General features: G+C 39.6%; 1 protein-coding gene across 2 annotated transcripts in view; it reads right to left on the bottom strand.

The window, feature by feature from the left end:
- The window catches only part of NAPA (NSF attachment protein alpha), a 1517602-nt gene that overhangs the window by 937289 nt on the left and 559916 nt on the right, over positions 1-20397 (bottom strand). For both annotated transcript variants that reach the window (XM_044078906.1, XM_044078978.1), the window contains exon 5: positions 19185-19262. In XM_044078906.1, the coding sequence (XP_043934841.1) occupies positions 19185-19262 (78 nt within the window). The remainder of the gene's footprint in view (positions 1-19184; positions 19263-20397) is intronic.

Raw genomic sequence — 20397 nt, 5'->3', positions numbered from 1 at the left:
TCCCCCTTGTTCTGTGGATTTGGATAAAAAGTTGGCAAATGAATTGTTTGGTTAAGGGCTACACTGGATACCACCTTAGGCATAAATGTAGGGTTTGTTCTCAGAGAGACCCTGTCTGGAAAGAAAATGATAAAGGGTACCACAGCCATGACAGCCTGTAGCTCTGAAACTCGTCTTGCAGAAGTTATTGCTAGAAGAAGAGCTGTTTTCCAAGATAAGAACTTTATGTCCGCAGTAGCAGCTGGCTCAAAAGGAGGTAAGGTGAGTTTTTCCAAGACATAATTGAGGTCCCATGCAAGTGTAGGCGTTCTCCTTGGAGGCCTTAAGTTTTTGGCTCCTCTGTGGTATTGCCTTAATAAAGGATGAGAAAAGAGTGGTGGCTCTGTATTGTAATGAGCCGAAATGGCAGAGGCATGGATTTTAACTGATGAAAAAGACAGGCCTTCGTCCAGCATCTCAGTTAAATATTGCAAAATCTGAGGAATATTTGGGACAGCTGTATCAGTTCCTTGAGCTTGGTTCCAAGCACAAAATCTCTTCCATTTCCCAGCATAGGATTTTCTAGTACTAGGCCTTCTGGCTTCTAAAATGACATCCATCACAGCTTTACTGAGAGGTGTGGTTTGTATGGCTACATTATCTGCCATGCTGCCAGGTTTAAGGTCCCGAGTTGGCTGTGCAAAATCTGATTGTTTTGTTGGGACAGTAGATGAGGTATCTGAGGTAAGGTCCAGGCAGGGCATTGGGACAAGTTCCTTAAGATCAGATACCAGTACTGGCGTGGCCAGTCTGGGGCAATCAGAATCATTTTTGTTTTCTCCTGCCTGACCTTTAGGAGTACTTTGGGGAGGGGAGGCAGTGGAGGAAAAGCATATACTGATAGGTTTGTCCAGTTGAAAGATAAGGCGTCCACTTTCCAAGCTTGTCTGTGATAAGTCCTTGTGCAGAATTTTCTTAGTTGATAGTTTTGAGGGGAGGCAAATAGATCTATGTTCGGGTGTCCCCATTTCATTGTTATCATGCTGAAGACTTGTGGATCCAGGTGCCACTCATGGGGATCCATGAGGTTTCTGCTTAGTTCGTCTGCCAAGGTATTTTCCTTTCCTGGCAGGAATTGTACCTGCAGATGAACTTGGTAAGTCAATGCTGTGTCCCTGCATAGGGGGTAAGAATGAGTTCCCCCCTGCTTTTTTTATGTACCACATGACTATGGTGCTGTCTGTCTTTATCAGTAGTTGTCCCGGATGAAGCAAGTCCTTGAAGGCTGTCAGGGCATTTTGAACAGCCAGTATCTCTTTTTGATTGATATGTAGATGCTTTTGGTTTGTGGACCAGGTGCCCTGAATGCCTCTTCCTGCCATGTGTGCCCCCCAGGCATAATCTGATGCATCCGTCGTTAGGCTCTGCCTGGCTGGGGGTAGTTAGAATGGCTGTCCTTTGTTTTGGTGACAAGCCTTTGCCCACCATCGAAATTCCTATTGCAGGCAGGGTATTAGAATAATCATTGTTTCCAGACTGCGGCAATGCTGTGTCCAGACACTTTTTAGGTACCATTGAATTTTTCTCATATGCAGTCTTGCATATGGAATTAGTAAGATGCAGGATGCCATGAAGCCCAAAGCCTGTAGAATTTTTCTGGCAGATAACTGGGCTTTTATTGCCATTTCCTTGAAATAGGTAGTCAGTTGCTTTTGTTTGTCTGGAGTGAGATAAGCCATCTGGGCAGTTGTATTTAAGCTTGCACCCAGGAATATTATCTATTGAGAGGGTACTAGTTTTGATTTCTTTTTGTTGACTGTGTACCCTAGGCATGTTAAAAGTCTTATCACAAAAGTCAGATGCTGTAGTAGAATGTCCTTGTTCTCTGCTTGGATGAGGCAGTCGTCCAATTTAGGATATATTTGTATTTCTCTTTGTCTGCAGTAAGCAATTACTGGTGCCAAGCACTTTGTGAAGACCCTGGGCGCAGTAGATAAGCCAAAGGGCAGTGCAGAGAATTGGTAATGCTTTGACCCAGCCTTGAATCTGAGGTATCTTCTGCATGACTGTCTGATTGGGACATGCAGGTATGCCTCTTTTAGGTCTAAAGTCACGAGTCAAGCCTTGCTGCCCAGCATGGGCAGAAGGTGCTGTAAGGTCAACATCTTGAATTTTGTATATCCAGGAAAGTGTTTAGAATAGATAGGTCCAGTACTGGTCTCCATGCTTTGTCCTTTCTGGGTACCAAGAAAAGTCTAGAGTAAAATCCTTGTCCCTGCTCTTGCTGTGGCACTTGTTGAATTGCCCTCATGTCCATGAGAGCTGCGACTTGTTTTTGAGCCTCTGCCCATTGATTTTTTGCCAGGTCTGGTCAACCGTTTGCTCTTGGCAGGGTATGGAAATGAAACTTGTAGCCTTGTGACACTATGTCTAGAACTCATTTGTCCTGGGTTATAATGTGCCAATTTTGAGAAAAAAGTGCTAGTTTCCCCCCTAAGGGTACTGCCAGAAGATAAGTGCTTGGTGCAGGCAGAGGGAAGTCATTGGGACTGTTTCCTGTATGGTTGTGATTTGTCTTCTCCACCTCTGGAGGTAGAGGCATTCCACTGCTTAGACCTGTAGGAACCTTGCGGCTGTGATCTGCCTCTAGGGCGCCTGGATCTGCCCCTTTGAGGTTTGTCTGAGACTGGAAAGGACCAATTCTTTGTAGGCCAGTGTCTGCTAAATCTAAGTGGTTGTACCTGTAAGAAATCCTTGGCCGTTTGCATAGATTTAGCTTTGTCCTCCATTTTCTTTAACATCTCCTCTGCCTTAACACCAAACAAGGTATCATGTTGTAAAGGAGCATCTAATAATTTTGCTTTAACATGGTCAGGCAGATTTTGTTCCTTTAACCAAGCATGCCTCCTAATGACAGAACCTGTAACCGCGGCCCTGCAGAAGGCCTCCAGAAAATCAAACCCACATTGCAAAGTATGCTTTCCAACTTGTTCAGCTGCATGCAATAAATCCTGCATTTCTTTGTTTTCTGCACATTCAGAATTTGCCATCATTTTCTGTTTAAGCAGTGTCATGATATATTGCTTATATTTGAGCATATGAAACAGGCAATTTAAAGCCCTTATAGCCAAAGTAGCAGATGTGTAAATCTTTTTTCCCCATCTATCCAGTGCCCTAGAATCACTGTCAGAGGGTGTAGGGTTTTTTTCAGTAGAAGCCTTGACCCCTTTGGGACCATGTGAAATAGTTTCTGGGTCAGCAGTAGGGTTTTTGAAAAGGAATTTATGAGAGTCAGGGACCCTGTAGTATCTGTCCGGCTTAACAGGAGCTGGAGGTAAAGAATCAGGGGTCAGACTAGACTCCAAGAACACATCATCTACAATGTCTAACACAGGTGGAATAGCTAGAGGCCTGTGTTGAGGTAGCAAAAGGAAGACTCTGAGCCTTTTCTTAGATTCTGAAAAATCTTTGCTCTCCCAGTGGAAGTGTTCCCTCATGGTATGCAAGGTTTCCCCAAAAGAGTAGTCTTCTGGAGGAGAAGCTGAAGGAACTGACTCTTCAGCATCAGAATCCTCATACGGTGGAAGAGAATATTCCTGATCAGAAGAGGAATCAGAAGAAATGGAAACCTGATCTGAAGATTCATAGTCTGTCTCTTGCCTAGGTCTCTTATCAGGAGGGGGATGGGAACCCCTGATCAAGGTAATTAAGTCTTCGGCCATTTTGAGCATCTGTTTTTTGGGCATGGAGGCCTGTCCTTGTGGCTGGTGAACTTGTTTCTTTGCCTTTAAAGGTGTTTTAGCCTTTGTCTTTGAAGTCGGTTTAATATATAATTGTTTGGGTCTGAATACACCCTCAGAAGCCGATGCCTGCTCAGCGGCTCCGGACCCATCTGAGGGAATTATCTCCGAGGCTCCAAAACCTTGAGTTTCCAGCGGCCTGGCCGACTCCACGTGGGAGTTGGTAGCGGCCTGCAACTCTGAAGTAGCAGGCGTCAGTGGCTGCGAAAGCGACTCAATGAGGACCGGCGAACCGGCGACTTGCTTAGGAGAAGCTTCGTCGTTGGTTTTGGGCCTCGGTTGCCTGTCTTTTTCTTTTCGTTTTTTTGTGAAATCCGGTAGTCGGATGGCTATCCGACAACACTGTATAATTACATCTTCACCCAAAATAGCTTAATGCAAAAATCGTACCTACGCTTAATAGTGCGTGGGTTAAATCTAGCACAAAACCGACAACTAGCAACGTTGTGGTCAGGGCCTAGGCAAGGAATACAATAAGAATGAAAGTCCTTATGAGGTATTTGCTTCCCACAAGAAATACAATTAACTTTTTCTGACATCGGTCTGGAGCAAGAAAAAGTTTCCCCAACGGGGTACTTAGCTTTTAATGAAGACTTCGGATCTGAAACTCGAACACAAAAATCTCAGGAGTCGGCTGACCGGCACTTGCGAACTGCTTCTGCTTCGGGCACCGCGCGGCAAGAAAGACTAAATAGAATGGCGTCGGCTGCATCTTTTATACCCCTGACAACCGGACGTCAGGGAAGAGGCGACAGCAACCGACACAGGACCCAAGACTTTGGAATTCAGGCCGACTGAAGGCAACCTGCCAGGAGGATAACCCAAATGTAATGACTGCAACAGTAAAACACTAAAAACATCTGAGCAATTTATGTAATGATAGACTACATGACATGTAAAATGGATGTAAATTAGAAAAACATGGACTTGGTTGGTTTTCTAATATATGTACGCTTGTAACTTAAGTGACAGTTTAATAAAATTATTTTAAAAAATGTGACCAAAATTAAACAAAAGGTAATTCTCACTTAGGTTCAATTTTGATCACTAGCTCTTTCTGATGATGCAGTAGCAAAGATCTTTCAGAAGCAATTGGTTCACACCTAGTATTACCTACCTGATGGTCACTAAGACACAGGACTTTCAGAAGCAAGTGATCAATGCATACTTAATTCTTATCATACACCAAAGGGAAGAAAAGCAATAATAAAAGCCTGTCCTATCAACTGACAGACCTTAAACATGCAACAGTTTGAGAAGGTTTTAAAAAAGTGACCCCAGCACTGTCCTAAACTAACAATACATCTGATTAAATTAATCATCTAGTACATATAAATTAAATTAAACTGAATTAAACAACTCTGTAAAATCTATCAATCTAAATTATGCACAATGGAACTAGTCTGCACGATTCTACAAATGCAAGACATCAGTTGTAAATTACTAAACCATAAAAAAATCCTGAACTTAATGTTTGCATAAGTGATGCATCTATCTTCAGCTGCTCAATTAAACTACTCAGTTAGAAACTTACAACTAACCAAAAGTCTAAACTATAAACCTAACAAAGCAACCAACTCACAAATCAACAAGTTGAATTAATAAAAACAATTAATACAATGATACAATAAAACTACCCAACAAACTCATCACAGTTGAAGCTTTGGTTACAGCTCAACCCAAAGGCACCGAGGACAGGATTCTTAACAGTCCAAAACACATCACAGATACTTGCCAGAAAATCTAGAAAAATCAGGTTGTTCTCTGTTTAAATTTCTCAAAATCTTCTGGGTTTCTAACATCTTGCAAGGAATTAATCCCATTCCTAAGTCTAAATGTGATTAAAGTTCAGGATGTTTTACTCCAGGTTTAATTTCTGCAAGTCTTTAGGGTTTCTACTACCTTGACTGGAACAAGCCCCCATTCCTAAATCAAAGTATGATTAAACTTCATGAAATTAGTATTGCTTCAATCTTTGATGTTAGCCAAAATTTAGAGCACCCGTAATGTGCCTAGAAAAGACCCCTCCTGTAATTCATATGGAGTTAAACATAACAGTAACATATCAAAGTATAATTTTAAATTCCTTTTTTTACAAGATCCATTGCTCCTACTACTATTTGAACTGTCTGCGTATCTTTGTTCCACACTGCCATCATTTCTGCAATCAAATCCTGGTATTTTATGACTTTATGTCCTTCTGTATGCAAAACATTAATCACTGGGTTTAACAATTTCAATGATTAGTGCTACGTTTGTCTTCTTTTCGTGGACTACTATATCTGATTTTCTAGCATCTATTTTTGAAATGCTGGCAATGGGTGATCCCACAGTATAAACCATCATTTTCTATAATCCTTTGTGGCTCATGTTTCCAATGCTTCTGAGCTACTTCAGCACTGTAATGTTTTCACAATCCCAAATTATACTAAAAGATGTAATAATGTGGCAAGACTGTTTACAGTCCCTCTGGCATTAGTGTTATCATACCTAGCAGCAAGATGCAAGACTGTTTCCAGTTCTGCTTTTACAGAACCAACATTTGTCTGTTACTCCAACATGTTCAATGGACTTTGTAAACCAACACGTGAGTAGTCCACTATCCTGGACCCCCAGTATTAACCTTTCATCTTCTGGCTTAAATTCACCTCTCCTTAACCATTCCTGCATCAGATCCTGATCGACATGAAGTTGTTCCAAGAATTCTCTGTACATGCAACTATATCTATGCCTCTTCCACATTTCTTGCCATCTCATCTGATCCTTTTTATATTATTTCTTTTGTTGTTTGGCACATTAAGTTTTTGCCTGATTTTTATCTACTTCTGGTTTGATTTCCATTCCCGCTTGACACAGATATGCTTCTGCTAAACTAAGAAAGGAAGTCATCGTGAATTTGTTCTCCTCGTGCTTTAAAACTTTCACTATGTTTGGATCTTGTTAGGTCAGCAGATATGGATGCAGTCCTATGATTGCAGATCTATACATATAATCATTTTCGAGGAGGCCGGAATTAGGAATATGTAATCTTGGGGTCTTCATTGGAAGTTCAAAGTTTGAAAACTTCGAACTTCATATGGCCGAGACCTTAAGATTGAAGTTTTGAAACTTTGAACAGTTTAAATGGAGATCGACGTACAGCTTGGGACAGGAAATTTATTGTTCTATTCATTGTACTGCGATCTCAAAATTGGTATATTTAATTAGCAGGGGGGGGGGGTCAGGGTGCAGGATGGCTTGCCCCCTTGCATAAATGTGTAAAAAAAAAAAAAAAAAAAAAAAAAAAAAATTATTGAAGTTTCGAATAAAACTTTGATGTTATGGTCTCGACCATATGAAGTTTGAAGTTCTGAAAGTTCGAGCTTCCAAAGTATATCCATAATCTTGGTATACACTGATTTTTATATAACATTAGATAAACCTGAAGCATTTTCCTGTCCAACTGATCCAATACTTTTAGGAGCCAATCACCCCAAAATTGTTAGACAGAAAAGCAACAGCAAATTGGTTTATAGCTTGGATGTTGTTCATAGATGTCCATGTATTTTTCAGTATTAATTTTAGTCTTCTAAAATATTCCTAAGTTTTATTTGCATTTGTTCAGGTTTTACTGTTGGCCCTTTATCAATTCCCATATATTTATACACTCCCTCTTGCTAAAGTTCTTTTATATCACATTCCTGTCCTAGGCTGTTTTTTTTTGGTGCTGCAGCTTTCCTGCTTTAAAGGTTCCTTTTGCACATTTATCAAGACCAAATGACATTCTTGTATCATCAGAAAATGTTTTGACCCCTTGCAGTTGTGCTTTCAGATCCTCATCTGATGAACTATACAGTTTTAAATCATCCACAAAAACAAGATGAGAAGTTTTGCACTTTGCTGTTTTCTGGGAGCCAAACTGTAGACATTACCTAATTTGTTAAGTAGAGAGCTTAATGGGTTAAGGGCATGACAAAAGAGAAGCGGTAACAAAAAGTCACCCTGGAATATCCCCCATTTGAATTTTTACCCCTGGAATAATAATTTGTCCTTTATCATGGCTTAACTGCAAAGTGGTCTGCCACTGTTTCATAGTCGCTGTAATATTATCAGTGTAGGGTGTATCTTATATACGGGTCTACTTCAGAAGACTGACAAACAAAGACTCTTCTTCGTCTTTCAGCTGCTCCCGTTAGGGGTCGCCACAGCGGATCAATTGTTTACATTTCTTCCTGTCCTCTACATCTTGCTCTGTTACACCAACCACCTGCATGTCCTCTCTCACCACATCCATAAACCTTATCTTAAGCCTTCCTCTTTTCCTGTTACTGGGAAGCTTCATCCTTAGCATCTTTTTCCCCAATATATTCTGCATCCCTCCTCAGCACATGTCCAAACCAACGTAATCTTGCCTCTCTGGCTTTGTCTCCAAACCTTCCAACCTGGGCTGACCCTCTAATATACTTATTCCTAATCCTGTTCATCCTCATCACACCCATTGCAAATCTTAACATTTTCAACTGCCACGTCAAGCTCTAACTCATGCCTTTTTGTCAATGCCACTGTCTCCAACCCATATAACATAGCTGGTCTCACTACCCTCTTGTAGACCTTCCCTTTCACTCTTACTGGTACTCGTCTGTCACAAATCACTCCTGACACTCTTCGCCACCCACTCCATCCTGCCTGTACTCTCTTTGTCACCTCTATTCCACACTCACCATTACTCTGAACTGTTGATCCCAAGTATTTAAACTGATCCACCTTCGCCATCTCTACTCCCTGCATGCTCACCATTCCTCTGTCCTCCCTCTCATTCACACACATTCTTAGTCCTGCTGACCTTCATTTCCTCTTCTCTCTACAGCATATCTCCACCTCTCCAGGATGATAAACAAAAAGACTGAATATTCAAAATACTGAACAAATTGTTAGTGTAGGGGGCAAGCCTCCCTGCAACCCTCATGTGGGGAGCTGTGCCCCCACATCCCCTGCTAACTATATATACCAACTCCAAGATCGCACAACAGTGGAGAAGGGGCAAATTCCATCACTTAGTATTTTAAATTTTCAATCTTTTGGTTTTTCACTCTTCTGAAGTAGACCCCTTATACATTTGTAAGTACTCTTTTATCCATGAATGTGGGGTACTGTCAAATGCTTTTTTATAGTCTAACCATGCCATACTGATGATTCTTCCCCTTTTTACAGTTCTCCATTATGATTTAAGAACAACTGATCCTTTGTTCCATAGGACTTTCTTTTGTTACCCTTTTGATCTATTGCCACGACTGAGTTTTCTTCTAAATGATTATAAACTCTGTTGGCATCAATTCCAGTGTATAGTTTATATATCATTGGAAGGCAAGTTACTGGTCTACAGTTTTTAGGGTAGCTTGCAGGTTCGCTCTTATGTAGGAGCATTGTTTATTCTGTTAACCAGGTTGGTGTCTGTTAGCGGTGTGCATATAAAAAGTTCTTACTCATGGCTAAACCTTCATGTAAAGATGTTAATACTTTTAGCCAATAGTTAGATACTGCATCTGGGCCTGGGATTTTCCAATTAGGAGCTTTTCTTAACTTTGTTTCAATTTCTCTGGCTGTTACTTCATCCCTTTTCATATTGCTATGTTCCACAGGATCTTCATATACTTCTCCAAAATGTTATCTATTTCTCCTTTTTTAGTGGCATTTCCTTTTGCCTGGTTTCCCATTTCTCTATAAAACAACAGCAGCATATCAGATCTCTCTTTCACATGTCCATATTTCTTTTTTACATATTTCAAAAATCTAGATTTTGTTCTTTATATTTTCACACTTCCTCAGTCACTTCTTTTGCCAAATGGCCCGAGGTTTCTTGGTCTATATAATGTTTTTCATAAATCTGTTTTATTAACCAACACAAATTTACATTTGAAGCTTTTGACAGTTTTCCTTGTGCAAGTATTTTTCTTTCCTCAAACTTCTCTCAATCTTTCTGTATATATTTAGTCTGGAAATTCTGTACTTTTTGCATAATAGTAACAATACACGATTTCTTTATCCTCAACAGTCCACTCTAATCATCTTTATGGCTATTTTTGGCCCATCAGTTTTTGTGATTTTTGTGGACTAGTACTGCCTTCTACAACCAGGGGAGGGCATCCTAGTCCTGAACCTGACCTAGCCCCACTGTAGGAATATTTCCATGTCTTGAGGATTCTACATTGTCATTATTCCGGTCCTGGCACCAGTGTGCTTACCAGGATTGGGCACTTTTTTATTCTGGGTCTTGTGCATCCAGCTATTTTTTTTTTTTTTTATAACCTACTTCTGTCCATGATATATGCTATATAAAATACAGTCTATATATCAGTGTTGTCTTGGTGAGACTTTGTGAAAAACACAGTCTACCTCGTGAAGTTACTGCCCAAGACTTGAGAATGAATTCAATTCTAGCAATACTATTCCCCTTTGCTTGCTGATTTATCATCTCTCCATTTGGACCCCGTTTTCTAATTTCTCTAAATCTTTTGGGTTTCTAATACCATGACTGGAATTGACCCCATTGCTAAGGCAAAGTATGATTAAAGTTCATGAAATTAGTATTGTTTCAATCTTTGATGTCAGCCAAAAGTGCTCTTCACAGTAACCGTAATGTGCCCAACAAGGACTCCTGCAATTCGTACGGGGTTACATGGATTGGTAACATATCTAAATATGATTGTAGATTCTTTTTTTTATAAAACCTGTTGCTCCTACTACTATTGGAACTGTCTGGGTAGCTTCCTTCCACATTCCTCTCGTTTCTGCCTGCAGATCCAGGTATTTTACGACTTTGTCTCTCTCTGTACGCAAGACACTGTAGTCACTGGGTGTGGCAATTTCAATGATCAATGCCACTTTTGTCTTAATTTCTTGGACCACTATATCCATTTTTCAAGCATCTATCTCTTGAACTGTTGGTAATGGTTGATCCCATGTGATATAAACTTCATAATTTTCTATGATGCTTTCTGGCTTATGTTTCCAGTGTTTTTCAGCCAGTTCAATACCATAATGTTTGCACAATCCCCAATGCAACAGTCTCGCCACATTATTAGGCCTTTCATAGGTTCATAGGTGTGTACTAGACCAACAGTTCTGGAGCTTTTACAAGCCTAGCCCATAGGATTACCCCAGCATTGTGCCACCCGACCTTAGTTCCCAGTGCATCTGTCAAGTAGAACCACCGGAGTGATCCCCGGGGGGAATTTTCTATTTCCCATCCATTCATCAAGATTTCTCTTGAATATGGCCAGTGAGGTGCTCTGTTTGACATGTATGGGAAGCCTATTCTATAGCATGGACAGTCTCTGGGTTATGAATCTGTCCCCCCAGCTTGTTCTGTTGATTGTGGTAACGAGGCTGAGATCCCTGGAGCATGTGGTGTGGAGGGATTGGGATTTCTTTACATATAGCATTTCTAACAAAGCTGGGTCAGACATGGCTTTGTAAGTCAAGCAGAGATCGCCTTTAAGTAGGCGATATGAGACAGCGACATTAACTGGGAAAACTACTCGTGTACCAGTACACTTGACCAATGTTTCCTAGAATTCATTAATTCCAATGTGCTGGACCAGCTCGTTCTTACCCCCACTAGAGGTAGCAAAATCCCTGCCTGGTCACTAGTATACAGTCCTCCTGCCATTGGTGTGTCGCAACCAGCAACAAGGTGTGTGACTGTTTCCAATTCATTTTTACAAAACCTACATTTATCTGTTTCTCCCACATGTTCAGTGGACTTTGTAAACCAGCATGTACATAGCCCGCCATCTTTGGCTGCCAATATTAACCTTTCATTTCTTGGTTTGAATTTGCCTCTCCTTAACCATTCCTGCGAGCGTTCCTGATCAACATGAGGCTCTTCCAGAAGTTTTCTATACTTGCAACTATATTTACGTTTTTTCCACATTTCTTGCCTTATCTATCTGATCCTTCACCTTATATTCTTTCTTTTGTTTTTTTGGCACATTTAGTTGCTGCCTGTTTTTTTTATCTACTTCTGGTTTGATTTCCATTCCTGCTTGACGTTGATATGCTTCTGCTAAATTAAGCAGAGAAGTCATCTTAGATTTATTCTCCTCATGTTTCAAAACTTTCCTACATTTGGATCTTGTGAGGTCAGTAGATATGTGTGGAGTCCCACGATTGCAGATCTATACATGTAATCAATTTCAGGTAGGCCCATCCATCCTTCGGAACTGGGAATACATAACCTTGGTATACAGTGATTTTTATAACTCATTTGGTGAGCATGAAGCATCCTTCTTGTTTTAATTTCTAATCTATCCAACACTTTTTTGGGGCCAATCACTCCAAAACTAGACAGAAAACTGGTTTATAGCTTGAATCTTGTTCCTAGATGTCAATGCTGTTCTCAGGATTAATTTAAGTCTTCTAACGTATTCCTTACAGAGTTTTATTCGCATTTGTTCATGTTTTATTGCTGATCCTTCATCAGTTCCCAAGTATTTATACACTCCCTATTGCTCAAGTTCTTTTATATCACATTCTTGTCCCAAACTGATGTTTTCCTAGTGCTGCAGTTTTCCTGCTTTAAAGGTTGCTTTTGCACATTTATGAAGACCAAATGACACTCTAATATCATCTGAAAAAGTTTCAACAACCTGCAGCTGTGCTTTCAGTTCCACATCTGATGAGCTACACAGTTTTAAATCATCGACAGAGAGAAGATGAAAAGTCATTAGACTTTGTTGTTTTTAGAAGCAAAATTGTAGCCATGACCTAAGCTGTCAAGTAAACAGCTTAATGGGTTAATGGCAAGGCAGAATAGCAACAGTGACAGAGAGTAACCCTGGAATATCCCCCTTTGAATTTTTATCCCTGGGATAATAAACTGTCCTTTATTATGGCTTAATTGCAAAGTGGTCTGCCATTGTTTCATGGTTACTGTAATGTGGTCCAACAACAGGAAAACTCAGTGATAAACTGCACAGTCACAAATACCGAAGATAAAAAACAGAAGACTATACAGAAACACGGAAAGCAATAAAACAAAGCTGTAAAAAACAGAAAAACTTTAATGTGACCGCTTTCACACACTAATGTGCTTCATCAGACAACAGTATCTAACAAAAAGAATCTTTAAATACATCAATGAATTCAAATTAGCCAATCAGAAACCTGACCTAATTAAAACTATATACCATGTTTCAAGTGCACCATACATAAAATAAATATATATGCTTAACCATTAAAAACATCAAAGTCCTATCTTAGAGACATAAGACAAAAAGCAGCATAAATTCATTTCTTAACCAGTCTATGTGCTTTCAGAGCTGGTTTGATAAAAATAGTATCATTGAGACCAGAACACACACGTGCTCCTAATCTCTGGGTACTAATATTAGGGTAGCACAGTAACTGTTTAAGTGTGTTCCTATTTTTATATAGGACCCTAGGTCGTGGCCCCACCACCCTTCCTGCTTTATCTTGTGTGTGTAAAATATGCCAATTTTTATACAAAATATTTCTAATGTGCCCCACATCAGTACTGTAGGAAAGAACTACTGGTATACCTTTTGGCCGCTTATGCCTACATCTCCTAGGGTCCAGTGTACCAGAAAAATAAGGTTTGGCTCTACCTTGTCTCTCCCCCATGGTAGTTCTTATGGCATTAAAAACAGCTACTAGTATTAGTAATATTGATCAACAAATTGTAACAGGGACTAGGAAATGCAATTTTTGCACTTTTTGCCATCTTACAGATGAAAATGGACAATTTATAAATCCTGATACTCAAGAATATGGAATTTTAATGTGCAGGCTAACTGTAATACCAAGAATTTAGTTTATCTGGCTTATTGTACAGTATGTTCAAAATTTTATGTGGGCAAAACAAACAGAAGACTTCGTGAAAGCATAAGAGCCCACATGTATTGCACTAGGAAAAAGTTGGAACACAGTACACTAGCCAAATATACCTTGTCAGCAGGAGAAACACATTTGTTTACATTTCAAGTTATGCAAGTCATACATGAGAATACTAGGTTAAGAGACATCTATGCCTACACTGATACAGCTGAGATGAAATGGATCCTGAGATTAGGAGCACATGTGTGTTCTGGTCTCAATGATACTGTTTCTATCAAATCCGCTCTGAAAGCATGTAGACTGGTTAAGAAATGAATTTATGCTGCTTTTTGTCTTATGTCTCTAAGATAGGACTTTGATGTTTTTAATGGTTATGCATATATATTTATTTTATGTATGGTGCACTTTAAACATGGTATATAGTTTTAATTAGGTCAGGTTTCTGATTGGTTAATTTGAATTAATTGATGTATTTAAAGATTCTTTTTGTTGGATACTGTTGTCTGATGAAGCACCTTAGTGTGTGAAAGCGCTCACATTAAAGTTTTTTTGTTTTTTACAACTTTGTTTTATTGCTTTCCGGGTTTCTGTACAGTCTTCTGCTTTTTATCTTGTTCGTTACTGCAATGTGGTAAATCAGTGTAAGGTGTATCTTAAACATTTTTAAGCACTCTTTTATCCATGAATGTGTGATACTATCAAATGCTTTTTTGCAGTCAGTCTGTGCCATACTTAGATTCTTCCCATTTTTACAGTTCTCCACTATAACTTTATTTAACAACAAATGATTCTTTGTTCCATATGACTTGCTTTTATTGCCCTTTTGTTCTACTGCCATAATTGAGTTTTCTTCCAAATGACTATAAACTCTATTGGAGTCAATTCCCCTATATGTCGTCGGAAGGCAAGCTATTGGTCTATAATTTTTACAGTAGCTTACAGGTTCACTCTTAAGAGCACTGTTTTGCTTGTTGTTAGCCAGTGTGATGTTTGTTCAGGGTGCGGATATAAATAGTTCTTACTCATGGCTAAATCCTCGTGCAAAGATGTTAACACTTCTAACAATAAGTTAGGTACTGCATCTGGGCCCGGGGCTTTCCAGTTAGTGGCTTTTCTTAACTTTGTTTCAATCTCTGGCTGTTACTTCATCCCATTTCATATCCTGTACCTTTAACATTTAGCATCTTTGTTATGTTCCACAGGATCTTCATAGATACTTCTCCAAAATGCATCTACTTCCTCTTTTTTGGTGGTCTTTCAATTCCTTTTACCTCATTTCCCAGCCCTCTATAAAACATTTTTGGGTCATCAATAAATTGCTTATTTTGTACTTTTCCCTTACTTTTATCTGTGTATCTTCTAAGTTTTTCAGCTTATTCTGAAATTTTTAGTTTATTTGCATTTGTACATGACAGATCCTTGTCTGTTCTAATACTGTGCATTGCTTTAATCACATCTATCTTTCTTAGGGTTTTTGTTAATCTATTCCCTCTTCTATAATCTTCTAACAGTGACACTGCTTGTCTTAATTGCTTTATAGTTTTCTCTATTCGATACTTCCATAATGGTATTTGATTTCTCCCCTTCCTTTCCCTCACTACCCTGTGTTCTTGTGGTAGAACTTCATCAGTTATTAATTTAGCAGCATAGTAAATATATTCATGTTTACTTCTGTTATATCACATGGATCTCTATGGACAGTCCTAATTACTGCATTCATTTGTTTTATCAGACTTCTTACTTTTTGGGTTTTACTGACCTTCTGCAGTCTATTTCTCTCATTGATCTTAATATAGCTATCCATGTCCATTAAAATCAAGCAACTCTATAGCTCATTTTCCTCCAAAGTGAGCACACATCCCTTGTTTTCCATTTCCTGCGGGCATTCTATAGAAAGTTCTATTGCATCTTCCTATGGCACTTTTTCTTCAGTTTCATCCTGTGCCATCTGTTGCTCTGTCATATGGGAGCTCACTGGCCTATCACTCCTCAACACTGACTGCATCAGAGTTTCCAGTTTCTTGTTCCTTTCTTTGCTGTCTACCTTCAAGTGAACGTTTATACTGGTTTCCTGTGGATGGCTCCAAAACATCTTGATATGGCTTCCTGTTCCACTGGTTTCCCCTTAATTTGGCTATCCATTGCTTTATCCTGTTGTGGTGCTTTCTGTATTGGATTTTCTACACTGAATCCTTCTCTTTGCAGGTGATCCATAACCTCAGTTTCTATTTGTTTCACCTCTCTATTACTAATCTCTTTTTCTACTTTTCCTCTTAGTCTTCTTATCTTCTGTATTGTAAAATTTTCCATATCCGGATCCCTTTGCCTGTATTTCTCTTCAAATATCTTTGGTGCTGCTCTTTTTGTATTGGTTAATTTTACTTTCTCCTTTGCATAAATATTACACCATATTAAATCTATTTTCCTTTCCCATGTCCATATTTCTTCAGATATCTCCTGATCTTCTTGCTTTTCCTTATTCTGGGGACTCACTTCATCATGCTGTGATGTAGTCTGTGTTAGAACTTCTACATTGAATCCTTCACTTTGCAGGCACTCCATAACTTCAACTTTTATTTCTTTAACTTCTGCTTTATTAATCTTCTTTTCCACATTCCATCTTTGTGATATAAATTTTTTTATTGTGAAATGTTCCATATCTGGATGCCTTTGCCTGTACTTCTCTTTGGATATCTTTGGGGGCTGCCTTCTTTATATTAGTTAACTTTGCTTTCTCCTTTGCATAAATATTGCACAATATCAATTCTCTCTTTCTTTCCCCTGTCTATATATATTTTTTTATATTTTTCAAATATCTCTAGGTTTTGTTGTTTATATTTTGGCACTTCCTTAGCTGCTTCTTTTTCCAAACAGATCAAAGTTTCTTGATCTATATCCTGTTTTTCAAAAATCTGTTGCATTAATTAATGAAAGCAAATTTTTATTTGAAGCTTCTGACAGTTTTTCCTGTGGAAGTACTTTTTTTCCCTCTAATTTCTCTCTCAATCATTTTGTATATCTTGTGTCTAGAAATTCTGGGCTTTTTACATAATAGTAACAATACATCATTTCTTTCTTATCCTCAATAGTCCACTCTATTCTTTATAGCTCTTTTTTGGCAACTCAGTTTTTGTGATTTTTGTGGACTGCTACTTCCTTCTACAACAGGGAGGACCATCCTCTACCTGGGCCTGGCCCCACTGTAGGAATGTTTCTGTATTTTGAGGATTCTACATTGTAATTTTTTTCCAGTCCTGGCACCAGTCCGCCTACTAGGATTGGGCACTTTTTTTACCCTGGGTCTTGTGTACCCAGCTATCTTTTTTGTTTTTGACTTCTGTCCATGATATATGCTATATACATACAGTCTATATATCAGTGTCACTTTGGTGAGATTTTGTGAAAAACAGGGTCCACCTCGATAAGGTACTCACCAAGACTTGAGGATGAATTCAATTTCAGCACTATCACTCTCCTTTGCTTGCTGACTTTTCATCTCTCCACTAGGACCCCTTAAAGCTAGATGTTGCTCAAGTCATGGGGACATTTTTGGCTAAGACCAGAAGAGTTTTATACATTACTGGATCCGGACTTTGAACATGCAATGAAACTAGCATGAGTGGTGGGAAAGCATACAGGGAACCCTCTATCCCAAAGGATCCAGAACATACTCTCCAACCTCCCTTGTCCCTCTGGATTAAGAAAAACATGGGAAAAATCATGTTCCGAGTGGCAAAAAAAAAATAACCTCCACAGTACCCCTCTTATCTGGAAACCCATCTCTGAATCAACTCCAAGAGAAGAATGAAGGAAAAAACCTAGAAATTCTTCCAGCTGATTCATTTTTCCACAGGTTTAAACAACCAACAGTATTATACCCACCTCCCCAAAAGATGGCATTTGACTGTGTCCTCATGTCTAATTAGTATCACACAATGAACTGGTCTGACCAGATGAGGTGAGGACCTAGTAAAAGTGCTTTCCAAGTCCTTTTCATCAAAGAGCACAGCTCTGACGTCCAAAGAGTTATTGTGGAGCTTCTTTAAAGGAGAAGGAGACCACACGCCATTCACAACAGGAAAACTCTGTCTGGCTACTCAACCTGTGCACATCATCTGCTGTCAGAACATGCAGTGTGTTCAGCTGCAAAAAGAGGAAGCCTACCAGAAAGTTGGAAAATATCTACCATTCAAAGCTCTGGTAATAATCATCTAAAACTTGTAGAAGGCCTTCAAGTGTCTGACCATAGGAGATTACTATGCTATCGACCCAGCAGTCATTTTAAGCCTAGATGTTTCAACTCAATGTAATACCATAGAAGTACTAGTCAATAAGCAAGACTGCATTTAGTTATTACTGCCCTGGTCCAGGAGGGTTGTGGGCACTATCCCTGCTAAAAGTTTACAGTGCCCCATCCACTCATCTAGGTTCCTCTTAAACAGTGTCACAGAGGTGCTCTGTTTCACATGAATTAGTAGCCTGCTCCAAAGATGTGGCAATCGCTGGGAGATAAATCTGTCACTCCAGAAAGTCCTATTTAACTTGAAGGCCATATTTAAGTCCCTGGAACGGGTAGCCCTAGACCCATTTGATTTATGGATATGCAGTAACTTATTAGGTTTGGGTCTTGCTCTGTAGACCAGGCATAAGTTTCCTCTAAGAAGTCTATACGATACAGAGTACAGAGACAGGGACTTAGTCGGTCCATGTAAGCCACATGCTGGAGGCCCTTGATCTTCTTTGTTAGAAACCTCTGAAGTCTATCATGCTGAACTCACAGAAACCTCAATCACTGCAACACCCTCATGCTCAGTGACATATAGAAACATGGAAAACTACTGTCTACATCCCACATAGAATGTACTGACACCTAGACTCTGTAATGTGCCCTTAACCAGCATGCCAATCCTGTGACCTCCTTTGCCCAACAAAGTGTATCCCCTAAGGAAGGAACAGATAGAATTTCTTCCAATTTATGCTCACTCTAGTGACTGCTTCAAGGAAGTGCTCACTAGAGGACAACCTGCAGAGTCCATGAAAATAGCTACCAGCAGTCACCTAGCAAAGTTGGGTTTTAAAGTTGAGCATCCCTCACAAGCACTACACACAGTGCCAGTGGTTTTGGATTGTGTTCTGACAATCAAACAATCAGAACTTTTGTGAGACTCTAACTGAATTCATGAAGCATCTCATAAGTCAGGATAAATATCCAAACTATGTAAGGAGCAAAAAAGAACTAGAAAGTTTAGGGACCCAGCATGTCACATACACTTGTGTTTAATCATCACTAGTTGTGCCTGTAGAATTACCACGTATCACAAAGTTCTGTGGCTAGGGATTTCAGCACAGTGTCAAGCTGTATATATCTGAAAAAGAAATCCCAAAAGTTAACAAATGTAAAGGGTTTTCAACATCAGAGTATATAATTAACAGTGCTACTCCTCACTAAGACTGAATTCTTTTTAGCAAACAGGTCAAACTCTTCACAAATGAATGTCAACTGGAAATAAAGACTTTTGATGAAAATACTCAACAGCATTCATCCTGTGAACCAGTAAAAAGCAAACTTACCTTATCGATATCAACAAGTTCTGTCTCAAAAATCTCGGCTATTGAAATGTGATGCTTAGCTGCTATAGTAAAACGACCCTAAAAGCAAAGAAAATAAAGAAAAAAATTATCGGCCAGTGGCAAAATCTAAGGATGCTAACAGAGTGGTGGTACAACGCAAGTTCCATGCATGCAAAGCTACAAAACATACGAGTAAATGCTGCTGGCTCTGGTGGCAATATAGGGATGAAAATATGACTACAACCCAGGAGACCAAAGTGTGCTTAGCAGCTGCCAAGGACAATGGGCATTCCCATATGAGAGGGGTGGAGCTTGCTAGGTGGGTCTCTCAATATCAAATCCATGTGAAGATCAAGAAGAGGACTGCTTGACTGGGACAAGCAGGTGGGCTGAGAAGGAGCAAACCTCATGGCTCACCCAGCCTGCTGTAAAGATATCAGCACATTGGGAAAAGGGGTAGGCCTTAGAAAATGCCTTGTCACCTGAGTATGTGACACTGCTCCACAGCTCCTCCCTCTGCTTAACAGTGGCAACCTGAGCTGGGTGAGGTAACATATATGTGATATTCAATTCTCCGGTCCATTCTCCTCCTATCAAGAGCTATCAGGGGGAGCAGGAACCATGTGAGAACAACAGAAGCTTGATGGTTAGCTGGGTAGGTAGCAAAAAAAAAAAAGTTATGTACTCACCATAATGTTCCATCTACGTTGTCCATTTTCATTCTTCCTTATCAGTTGGATTTGGATCTGACCCTCGGACCCAACTCGGACACTTTCTTACAGCTCATGGCTACTGGGATTCTTAAGCTCCTCCCGTACTCATTGTTCTATTCGCCCAACATGCCTCAGATCTTGTTTCCTGGCCTTACAGCTTCATAGCAGTATCTGAACACTAGTATGAGAAACCAATATCTGCAGCTCAGAAGAAAGAACACTGGTTCCCTTAAAATCTCTTCATTCTTCCAGAAGTCATAAGTTAAATGGTATAGGGTTGGTGGTAGGGGAGTTGAAGAATGAAAATAGATAACACACATGGAACATTATGACGAGTACACAACTTCTTTATCTGATGTTGTCAGTTTTCATTCAATCCTCAACAAGTGGAACAGAGTCCCCAGCTACCTGAATCACTGGGAGGACTCTAAGGAAGGATATTCCTGAGTACTGTTGAGCCAAAGGCCGCTCTAACTCCTGAGACCAGATCCAATTTGTAA

This window comes from Protopterus annectens, chromosome 1.part0, assembly GCF_019279795.1.
Source record: "Protopterus annectens isolate FY-2018-M chromosome 1.part0, PAN1.0, whole genome shotgun sequence".
In the NCBI taxonomy this organism is placed as follows: Eukaryota; Metazoa; Chordata; order Ceratodontiformes; family Protopteridae; genus Protopterus; species Protopterus annectens.
The sequence above is the reverse complement of the archived record's forward strand: the minus strand, read 5'-3'. Positions and strand labels throughout refer to the sequence as shown.